The following is a 12,458-nucleotide window of genomic DNA, read 5'->3' as shown; positions in this document are numbered from 1 at the left end:
TAATTCAAGAGATTGCTTACAATATTTTGGTAGGCTGGAGAATGTTTAGAGATAATAATACATTCAACAGTGACTGCATTACATAATACAATGAGAAGAAAACAAATATAACTCTTAAATTTAAATAACAAATTTCAAAATATAGGAGTTTTTTTTTTCATATTGATTGACGTCACAAAATATGGTTTTGGTGACTACAATATTTTTTGAAATTGCCACTATTGTCCAAGCATAGTTGAGACTATATGCATGGTAGATCAAATTAGCATATCATTAGTTATAAGTCATGATTACGATAAAAAAAGGACCTTTAAGAATTAAATACGAAGTGGGGTTGGATTAGAGTCGCAAGGAAAAAACAGAGAAGAAGGTAAAAGAGAAGTGAAAGCTCCAAGAGCAAAGGGACAAAAGAGAGCATAAGTGCATGTGATGTTCCATCTCACTCACTGCCAACACCAAATGGGTTCACATTTCCAATCTCCACTTTATTCTCCCTCGTCTCTTTCCTTACATTATCTTTGCTTTTCTTTACTTTTGTTCTAATAAAATAATATAATTAGATCTTAGGTTTAACTGTCGAAACGAAATCATATAGATATTACTGCACATTTTCAAGTTTTGTTGCATTTAAACAAGGCTAAAAATTCGTATTTCAAATGAAGTATAATGAGATAACCATGAACAACAAATATTCCGAAACATTCAGCATATAGATCATCAATGTCCTTTTTTCTTTTAAAATAATGGTAAATATGGAATAGTGATTTAGATTTAAAATTAAAGTAAATTATTGGGTACGAATGATATGATATGCTTTAAAAATGAATTATAAATTTTTAATTGGTTGTTGTTATTCCAAAGTACAGATGCAAATCAATCTCACGTACTCAATACGTTTGAGTTTATAAACTTTTATAAATCTTACTCGATTTATAAACCCTTATAAGAAGTTACGAGATAATTATGTTTCTTCTTCTCACTTCTTAACCGATTGTGGTTTGATAGAGGTTCGCCTAAACAATCTCCTAACACAGAACTATACCCCTACAATGGTGTGTGTAGTTTCGTAGGCGTCTATCTTGAGAATACAACTATCGGTCTCCGTACAACACACCCGTACCGAGACCTTAGCAAACTTTACTTTGAGTTTTCCTTCACAAACTTGTTATAGGAAAGAAGAATATTAAATCCAATTGATTCTCAGTTATCTTATCTCTTCTCTCCTTCTGCTCTTCCTTTCTCGTATTGCACTTGATCACTTTACATAATCATTCAAGTAGTGCCTTTAATCAACGCATACGTTAACTCAAACGGTGCATTTTAATCAACGCGTATGTTGACTCATAACCGACACGTTTTGTCTGAAATGTTGCTTCCTTTAATTAATTAAAGTCCAACAGTTGTTGCATTTCAACCGCATGGTGCTTGCTTTTTAATTGTGAATTTAAAATCAGATCATTACAGAAAATGTGGGTATTAATAGCATCATAGGATAGCGTTTAAAACAGTTCTGCTATTATATACCAACGCTGGCTTTTCTAATAGTGTTTCTGTTTTTAAAACGCTATGTTTCGTATCGCGGAAAAAATTATAATTTTAGCCGCGTTAATTTGCTAAGTGTAGGCGCCTTACTATTGCAGACCCCAAACTAATAGCTATCGTAAATGTAAAAATATATTTATATTTTGTCAAAAAAATACTTTAAGTTTAAAAATACTCTTCGGTTCCTCTCTCTTTCTTCGCACTTAGTTCTTTTTACTCGAAACCGAGAATCCAGAGAGTTCCTTGACTCGAAACCTTCGTTCTTCATTGTTTCTCAGAAAATCGAGACTGTACTCTTGAATCGAAGCTTCAAATGGTATGATCTTATTCAATCGTAGCTTATTTCTTTAATCTCATTGATATCGATCGTTTCGTTGTTAATTTTTTTTTTAATGAAATTTTTTTTGAATTATACAGAGGTATCATGGCCCCACAGAAGTGATCCAAACTAGTCACGTGTTGCCACGTGTCGGTCCTCTGTCCATGGCGATGTCGAAATGTTAATTCCCCAGTGGCCGGGATTCGAACCCAGGTGGCGGTACTCACAGCTGTAAGCCCTTTACCACTAGAGCTAGAAGCTCCGTTGTTAATTATCAACAAATATTTTGAAAAGCGATTCTGGTTTTGGGTTTGTGTGAACATTCATGTGAAAGTTTTTGAATTCGGGTATCAATTTTGATCATTGCATGTCGAAGTTTGTGAATTTCGGATTCGATTTTTGATTTTGGGTTTCGATTTTGATTTGGGGTTTCAAATTTACTTTGATTGAACATGTTCTTCGTTTGATTTTGGATTTCGATTTTACCTTGATTGATTTCAGAAATGGCAAAGACAAGAGGAGGAGGACGAGTTGGTTCTCGTCGTTCTAGTAGATGTACTCAAGGGTTGGAGGTACAAGTTGCTTTTGCAACAACACTTAAGGTGAATAAAAGATCAACAAAGAAAGTGGCTTCCCCAAAAAAGAATTTAGCTCTAACGTCAACGAGAAGAAGTATAAGAATCAAGAATTTGACTGTTCAAGAAGCTGTGACACCTGAAGATGATGAGATAGAAGATGTAACACCGGAAGATGTAACACCGGAAGATGTAACACCAGAAGATGTAACACCAGAAGATGATGATGTTGCAGGAGAAGATAAGGAAGATGATAAAGAAGATTCTGAGAAAGACGGAGAAGCATGTTTGACTGGACATGAAGAGCAAGAGGAAGACATAGAGAATGACAATGACAACAATGAGAAAGGAAACGAAGAAAAAGCTCTCAATATGGAAGAAGATGAAGTTACCAATGCTCAAGATGATGAGATTCCTAGTACTGACGGAGTTCAGCTACCAGCGGATGAAGTGAAAGAAAAAAATAGAAGAGGACCAACAAAGATGCGTAGAGTGGCTGAAAATCCTAATGAAAAGGTTGCGGTCACATTCAATGACTTTGGTGATCATGTTGGACCTGGTTCAGTTACATTGTCATCTTTTCTTGGTCCTCTTGTGAGGGAACATGTTCCGGTAACTCTTTCTGATTGGAGAAAACTTGATGCAGCGACTAAAGCAACAATGTGGGAAGAAATTCAGTTTTGTATATATATGTTTTGTTGAGCCGCAAGATGAAATTATAAGCATGTTTGACCTTTGCTTATTTTGATGCAGGGGAGGTTTAACTTGCAAGATGAGTGGCAGAAAGCTTGTATTTTCGAGCAGTTGGGAAGCTTGTGGAGGGCTGGGAAGTCAAGGCTAGTGTCACAAGTACGTGCTGCTAAGAGATTAGATTTAAAACCCAGCAACGTCCCATCCATTCAATTGTGGAACTCTTGGGTTAGGAGCAAGACGACCACAACTTTCACGGTAAATTATCCACAACTAAGTGATAACTTTCTTGTTTATATGTCATGTCTTATAGATTTAATCACACTCATATTTATATTGTAGGAAATAAGTAACAGGTACAAAGAGCTGAGAAAAAATCAGATTCCTCATACAACCAGCCGCAAAAGAATGCTTCGTTTAGCTTATGATATGGTAAAATGAATACCTCAAACTTCTATATATTGTACAGCTTACTAGAATAAACTCGTATTGAGATATATCTGTATTTTATATAGAAAAAAAAAAGAGCCAAGACCCAAGTAAGGTAAGTAGGAGTAACGTATGGATTGCGGGACATACTCATGCTGATGGTAGACCCGTGAAGCCTCAATTTGCGGAGACTATTGTAAGAATTCTGGAACTTGTTATACTATGTATGATCAATGGATTATGATCAATGTGTTATATTGTGTATAAAATGTTTGTATCAGGAACAAATACAGTCACTTGATAGTCAAATGGACTCTACATCAGCAGATGATAACATAAGGGAGGATGTTGTGACCAAGATTTTGGGAAAAGACAAAAATGGACGAGTAAGGGGGTTTGGTAGAGTGGTTACCGCTACTAAGCTAGCATTTCTGCAATCTAGAGACGCAAAGATTGCTGATATGGCTAGTGAGATTGAAGAGTTAAAGGTCATGGTCCGAGACTTAGCTGAGAAGAAGGTAATTGTTTTAATTACATTTACTCAACTGGTTTTATGCCATTAATAATTCTTTTTCCTTCTCACAGAATAGTAATGGTGAGACTGAAACATCCGAGACTAGTGCTGGATTCAAAGAATGAGTGAGAGTACAAATACTGGATTGGTTTGAGGCAGAAGATGTAGTTGTTGGTGAAGAGGAATTTTGCTCTGATGAACCGATGTACAAAATTGGTCGTGTACCGATTGGTCCTAATGCAGTGGCTGTTATTGTGACATCTGCATTAAGTTCAGAAGCTTCTCTCTGGAGGCCTACAATAGATGTGTTATCTCTTGAGGACGCTGTGGGGTGCAAAGTAGCTTGGCCAATAAATAAAGTGATTTTGCACAGGAATCCAGTCGCTTCTCAAGATGTATCCATGGTAAAGTTTGCCAATCTTGTTGTTTCTGCATAAGTATATATATGTCTCTAATCATTAGCTTCTTACATTTTAGCAACCCAAGGAAGGTGAAACTCGAAGATACAAAATCTATGATTGGACTACTGAAGAGAAGGAGGTTGTTTCTGAAGGTCTTGTCTGCTCATCTAATTCCAGAGATATGGTTAACAATATACCTCTGGTTCCAAATGCTGTTAGCAATGAAGTTGTGAAGGTGTTTAAAGATCATGCTCATTTGTGGAGGCCAACTGCAGAGATGTTTTTGATTGGTGATGCAGTTAACGAGAAAATCGCATGGCCAATCCTCAAGTTCGAAGTCATGGCTTCAACCACAACAGATGCAACACCTACAAAAACTGCAGCCAAGAAAACAACATCACCTACGAAACCAGCCAAGAAAAAAGCAGTGGTATGCTATTTACATGAAGTTATTTTATTTGTTTGTCTGTTGATTGACGTTGGAACTTGTTGAGTTGTAGAGTCCAGGCAGCACTAGTTCCACCAGAAGTGCAAAGCAGAAGTGTATTCTCTTAGATTGCAGCGACTTTGGACGTAAGGTAGCTGAAGGAAGAGTAGCTTCGACGGATCTGAAAAAGTTGTGCCACTTTGTACCCCTAGGTCCAAATGCAAGCAAGGTTTGGGTTGAAGTGGTTAAGATTGGTAATGCAAAGGTCTGGAGGCCAAACTCAGAGATTGAATGCATATCTGATGCAATAGGTTCAGTTGTGGCATGGCCAAATGATAAACTCAAGTTCGTGTGAAACAATGTCAAGTTGGTGTTATAACTTATATATGCTCTGGAACAATGTATTATATTATCCGTTATGTATTTTTAGTTTGAAATTATGTTAGGTATAATATTATGTGTAAGTTCACAGACAACAAAACAAATATTATGTGTAATATTATGAAGGTTTATGTGTAGTAAAATATTGTGTAATAAATCTCAAAAGTTTAAAATTTAAAACAACAAGTTGTAAAATAATTTAGACCATAAACTTAAAAAATTAAAACCCTATACCCTAAATTTAAAACCCTAAAGTTCAAACCGTAAACCCTAAAGTCTTTGATCCCAAATTTTTGTGATAATTGTTCTTGATTTCGGATTTTTGTAATTATAAGATATGATACTGTAATCTTGATTTCATAAAACTCATTTGTTGATAGTTTTATAAAAACTCATTTGTTAAATCCCTAAATCCTAAAGCCTTTGCACCTACACTAAGTCTTAGTGTTTATATAAGTTAGATTCTTGGATTTTATAAAAACTCATATAAAAATTTTATATTTATAAGAAATAATATTTGAAAAAATGGAATTCAGATATTTAAATTTTTAAGATTTAATTTATATTTTTAGCTCAATAACATATTTTATATTGTAATTTTCGCATTTAAAACGAAATTAATATTCTAAGCCAATGAGGAGCAACCTCCGAGATTGCAGACATGGCGAGTCATACACCGATGGATGTGACTTGCCAACTTTGATTTGTCTCGTGAGCTTTGATCTGAGCAGTTCTTGTTCTGAGCCAATGAGGAGTAACCTCTAAGATTGAAGACTGATTAATCCTAGACCGTTTGATTTGTCTCCCTAACTTTGATCAGACCCGTTCATTTTTTTTGTCTCATTTCGCGGCCAAAAATTCAGAACACAACTCAGACCAATTCGTGTTTTCTTTCAAAATAAATCGTGTTATGTCTCGCGAGCTTTGATTCGAGCATCTCGTTTCACAACGAATCTTACTTCCATTCGCCGATTGAAACGAAGCATATGGATAAGACATGGATTTGGCTGGGTATAACCTATAATCTCTCGAGCTCACTTGTATTCACCGATTGAAAGAAAGATAACTTGTTTTCTCTGATTTACCATGTAGGAATAGTCACGAGTACTCAGAAGGAGCAACTAATTTCGTGAATTCATCAGCAAGAAGATTGGGAAGCATGTCTGAAATGCTATGCCCTTGCAGAGAATGCCGCAATTTAAGCCATCAGTTACTCGATAAAATAGTCGAGCATCTAGTGATTAGGGGTATGGATAAGAAGTATAAGAGCTCTTGTTGGAGTATTCATGGCGAGACAAGAGAATCTACACAAGACAGTGGTCTTCAATATGAAACGGAGGCATTTGATTTCTTTAAGACAGCATTCTCTATGGATGAAGATGGTCCGAATCAGACGAATGACAATGTGGTGGAGACAAATGATGATGATGAATCAGCAGAGGAAACTGAATTTAGGAAAAAGTTAAGAGACGCTGAATCGCCATTGTACACGGATTGTATCAAACACACGAAGGTTTCAGCAATCATGGGACTTTACAGATTCAAGGTTAAAAGTGGTGTGTCTGAGAACTACTTTGATCAGCTGTTGGTTTTGCTTCAGGACATGCTATCTGAAGACAATGTTCTTCCGAAGAGTATGGATGCAATCAAGAAATTTTTGAAGATATTTGGTTTCGGCTACGACAATATTCATGCTTGCAAGAATGATTGCATACTCTATAGCAAGGAGTTTGAGAAGCTAGAAAGCTGTCCAAGATGCAAAGTTTCAAGATGGGAGAAAGATAAGAACATCAATGAGTTAAAGGTTGAGATTCCAGCTAAGGTCCTTAGATATTTTCTAATCAAGGACAGACTTAGGAGGATGTTTAGATCAAAAAAGATGGCTGAAGATATGCGTTGGCACTATACCAATGCCACTGAAGATGGTACAATGCGACACCCCGTTGATTCTATCTCTTGGGCACAAGTGAATGATAAATGGCCAGACTTTGCTGTTGAACCAAGGAATCTTCGACTTGGAATTTCTACAGATGGGATGAACCCTTTCTCCATGCAAAACACCAATCACAGCACATGGCTAGTGTTGTTAGTGAACTACAACACGCCTCCAACTATGTGTATGAAGGCTGAGAACATAATGTTGACTTTGTTGATCCCTGGTCCAACAGCTCCTGGTAATAACATAGATGTTTACTTAGCACCATTGATAGACGATTTGAAAGATTTGTGGGCTGAGGGTATTGAAGTCTATGACTCATTTGCGAAGGAGAATTTCACACTGAGAGCCTTGCTGCTTTGGAGTATCAGTGACTATCCAGGCTTAGAAACATTTTCTGGATGTAAAGTGAAGGGGAAACAAGCCTGCAATGTATGTGGAAAGGATACACCTTCTAGGTGGCTTAAGTTCAGCCGTAAGTTTGTCTACATGGGAAATAGAAGGAGACTACCGCCTGACCATCGTTACAGATATAAAAAAGCTTGGTTTGACAACACTGTTGAGGAAGGGAATGCTAATAGGATACAAACTGGCACTGAAATATATGAGACACTACAAGCTTTTAGGAATGATTTTGGAAGACCTCTAGATAAGGAAAGTAAAAGAAAAAGATCAGAGTTGGAAGATGATGAGATGGTTCAAGAAGAAGAGTGTGAGGAATCAAATGATCTCTGGCGGTGGAAGAAGAGATCGATATTCTTTGAACCACCTTACTGGAAGGTAAAGTAGAGTAACTGAACTTTATTCTCTGATTGTTGTATATGAATATGCCTAACAATTTCTTGCTTAATGTGTTAGGATATGCCAGTTCGCCACAATATTGACGTTATGCACGTTGAAAAGAATGTGTCGGATGGTATATTGTCTATCTTGATGCAAAGTTCAAAGTCAAAAGATGGTTTGAAGGCAAGAAAAGACTTAGAAGATATTGGAATCAGAAGTCACTTGCACACAGAGATTAGGGGTTCGAAAACATACTTACCTCCAGCAGCGTATTGGTTATCCAAGAAAGAGAAAACCATTTTCTTGCAAAGGTTATCTAAGTTTAGAGGTCCTGATGGTTATTGTGGTAATATTGCGAATAGTGTTTCAGTTAACCCTCCAAATATATGTAGTTTAAAGTCGCATGATCATCACGTGCTAGTACAGAACTTGTTACCAGCTGCATTAAGAGAGTTGTTAGATAGGGGTCCTAGGATTGCCATTAACAGATTATGCAGTTACTTCAACAGGTTGTGTCAACGCATCCTTCACATGTGAAGGAAGAAGATGGCTTCATTCTTGTTAACCTTCACATGAACCAAGCAGCTTATCTGAAAGATCCATTCATTCTGCCCTCTCAAGCAAAACAGGTTTTCTACTCTAGGGAAGATGATAATTCTAATTGGTATGTTGTTATAAGAGCACCACCTAGAGGCTATCATGAGTTGGAAACATAAGAGGATTTAGGTGATGCACCTTTGCCTGTCCAAGAAGTCGATGATCTGGGTGGTGAAGCTTCTGATGATGATAGTGTTTATGCTAGGGATGATTGTGAAGGATTGTTAGTGGTAGATTGATAGTGTGTTTGATAGGTGTTGATGGCTTGTGTAAACAAGAAAATGTATTATGGGCTTTTAAACATTTGAAGATTTTTTAGTTTTTCTAATATGATTTATTGTTTTTATTACAAATATTCGAAATAAATAATAATTTTAAAAAATAAAATCTATTCGTAATTATATTTAATTAAATATTCGGATAATTTAAAACAATTTAATAACATGAAACATTTGCTATCTATGTATAACAAACTGGTATAGGTAAAATCAGTTTGATGGGTTTTAATAACATTTATATCACGTTATTATAACTATTAACAATTGCATAGATAATAACGCTATCATTATTAACTTAACTATAGCATACAACAGATCTGCTATCAAAAGGGTCGGACATACGATAACGGGCGTTGTGAGAGCGTTTTTGGGAACGCTATTAAAACGGACTAATAGCGTTTATCGCCAGCTATTAATACTCACATTTCCTGTAGTGGATGTTTTCTTACGATCGAAACCATATTACATGGTACACTGCAAAATAAACAGATTTTTATGAATGGTGCTGCAATTAGCCGTGTCACTTACAACCAAGTTATGGTCATGGTAGACCATATAACAACCAAGTATGGTTACGGTAGACCATATAACAAATAACAATTGTAAATCTTTGTATTGAGAAGATAGGAGCAGCAAGAAACTCAATAATTGTAGTTTTAAAAATGAAAATGCACATGACTTTTTCTCTTTCGGATATGTCAATCACAACCTTTTTTTTTGGTGAGCCACACAAACTACTTATCAGTTATAAATTGGGCTTATTTGTGAAATAGCAAAAAAAAAAAAAAATTAGTTTTGTAGAAAGAAGGTAGAAAGAAAAAGGAGGTGAGAGTGTTATTTTGGTTAGTGAATAAATTTTGGATATTTTCTGGTGTTATAGCAATTTTCCGTATAAATTCTATATACACTATTTGTTTTTCTTTTTAATCTGGAGTTATTTGGACACAAATCCAACTAATCCTTCAAAGAAAACAGTACTAACGAGTACTCCCGCTTCCCTAATGAAAGCTAAAACATAGTTCTATCTTTATCTGGCCAAGCAAATAATAACTTAGTTTCTACTAGGCTTCGAACCTAAAATCGACATGGTTATGTCTTGTTCCGATTTCTTTTCTTATTTCTATACTACCACCAGTTAGTTCATTCCATATAACTTTGGCAATCAACTCTTTCTGCAAGAGAAGTATTTACTTGAAACTCTGATATGTTTTTGTATTTCATCTTGTAATCGTCCAGGAAATATATCTTTCCTATATTCACCACGGAAGCTATACTCTCCTAATAAAAAATCTCCAACAGATACGAAACTTCTATCTTTTTAGATAACTCATTTTCTTAAAGAGTCTATATGAATACATAAAATATGTGTGTATGTGTATGTTAAATTGTTAATATAATGTTTACGATAATGCATGTGGGAAGCAGATTGGAAAGAACAAACAAAAAAAGCAAAAGCATTAGCATTAGCATAGGGAAACTTAATGAATTTGTAGACTTTCAAGGGATTTTCTCTTCTCCCGTTAAAGTTACATTCTCTATTTGAGTTACTGCAAAATTATGACTATTTACTTGTTTTTGGTTTTTGTCAGATGATAAATTTACTTATGGGCAAATCTCCAAAATAGCACCTTTCTAAGTTTATATCACAAAAATAGCACTCAAAAACTAAAATGACCAAAATAGCACATTTCTAAGTTTATCTTTTGAAAATTTTAATTTTTTTATTTTTCAAAATTTGAAATCTTATCCCCAAAACCTCATTTCTCAACTCTAAACCTTAAACCCTAAACTCTAAACCCTAAACCCTAAACCATAAACCCTAAACCCTAAACCCTAAACCATAAACCCTAAACTCTAAACCCTAAACCCTAAACCCTAAACCATAAACCCTAAAATCTAAACCCTAAACCCTAAATTCTAAACCCTAAATTCTAAACCCTAAACCCTAAATCCTAAACCCCACCCTTTAACTTTAAACCCTAAGTTTATGACTTTTGATAAAACATTAAGTGCTATTTTTGTGACTTTTGACCTTGAGTGTTAGTTTGGGAACAAAAACTTGATTTAGTGCTATTTTTGTCTTTTTCTCTTTACTTTTTATTCTTCTGAACTTCGCTTTATTTTATCGAATTTTAATGTTACATTGTCTTCTCCAGATTGCTCTTGCAATATTTGCTTTTGCCACAAGGGATTATTAAAATATAAATATTTTCATTATGTTATCGTTTTCTTAGACAGTGTTCTCGAAGTTTTGATTGGCAGTTGATTTTCGATTCCTTTACATCACAATCAATATTAAAGTAAGCATATTCCGTTATTAAACCAAAAAAATGTTTTGTTTTGTCAAGAACTTGCGAATACAAAAACAAAGAAAGGAAATTTAAAAAAAGAAGATAGAGAAAGGAACGATGACGTGTCAGTTACAAAAAAAAGGAACGATGATGTGCATAGTTTTAGATTTTATAAGATTAAACAAAGATGGAGGTTAATATATAAAAAGGGTTATATACCTCCAAACAACCACAAAAAAAAAGAGAGAGCAAAGTAAGAATATAACACTCTCTCAGCTCTTCTCTCTTCCTATCTCTCTTTCCCTTCTTTCTGCAAAACCATCTCTCCTTATTTTTAACTATTTCACAAATAAACCCTATAAAAAAAAGATGTGAATTAGGAAAATTGCATGATATATACATCAAACAAATTATAATTTACTATCTAACCAAAAAAAAAATTTCCTCCATCATTTCTATGTTGTATACCATATTACTCTTTTTATTTATTTCTTTAATTTTAAAAAGTTTTGTTTATGTCTTTCCCCCAAAATCTTATTTCTTATATATTCTTCAAACTGTACAATAAATCAAAATTTAAATTCAACTAAAAAGTATAGTCTTTTTTTAATATAGTCTTTTTCATATATAAGACTATATAAAAAAGTAAATAGTCATATATTTACCCCTTGTTTTTTATATAGTCTTTTTTTATATAGTCTTTTTCATATATAACATGATTTGATTTTTTTTATTTAGACACTTTATCTGAAAATATAAGTAAATAGTTATAAAAAATTTCCGTCATTCTATTCTATCTATTTATATTTTCTCAGTAGTCATATATTTACCCCTTGCTATTTATATCGTATTTCTAATACTATTTTCTTATTAGTTATATATACAATTTTGACAAATCAGATTCTTAAAACGTAGCACGTGTCCAGTCGTTTAAAACAACATTGATCAAGAATAAATATTTTTTACATATACCATTCATTCAGTAGTAGCTTAATTTGGTTTCATTTGACATCTATCAATATATAGTATCATATATCTTATAGTATACTATCATGTAGCCATACTATATAAAGAAATGATAACAATAGACATAGTATAACTATATTGTGTGTTATAGAGGGAAGGGTAAAACATGAAAACAGTGTGTTTTGGTTATTGAATTCATTTCCGAATTAGTGATAATATAGATTCTTCATACTTATTTAGAACTTAGGTTAGTTGGAAAATTCACCCTATGATTTAAGCAAAAAAGAGAAAAAAGAAGAGATCATATGGGCTAAGTCTTTTTGCAAGTG

At 34.2% G+C, this 12,458-nt stretch overlaps 1 protein-coding gene across 1 annotated transcript; it reads left to right on the top strand.

Annotated features, from left to right (window-relative positions):
- Positions 1 to 6,275: 6,275 nt before the first annotated feature.
- LOC106392738 lies at positions 6,276 to 8,713 on the top strand. The gene is made up of 4 exons (XM_013833535.2): positions 6,276 to 6,289; positions 6,371 to 7,994; positions 8,073 to 8,417; positions 8,507 to 8,713. The coding sequence occupies exons 1-4, from the start codon at positions 6,276 to 6,278 to the stop codon at positions 8,711 to 8,713; spliced, it is 2,190 nt and encodes a 729-aa protein (XP_013688989.2).
- Positions 8,714 to 12,458: the final 3,745 nt, after the last annotated feature.

Source organism: Brassica napus, chromosome C7 (assembly GCF_020379485.1).
Source record: "Brassica napus cultivar Da-Ae chromosome C7, Da-Ae, whole genome shotgun sequence".
Classification (NCBI taxonomy): Eukaryota; Viridiplantae; Streptophyta; class Magnoliopsida; order Brassicales; family Brassicaceae; genus Brassica; species Brassica napus.
The sequence above is the reverse complement of the archived record's forward strand: the minus strand, read 5'-3'. Positions and strand labels throughout refer to the sequence as shown.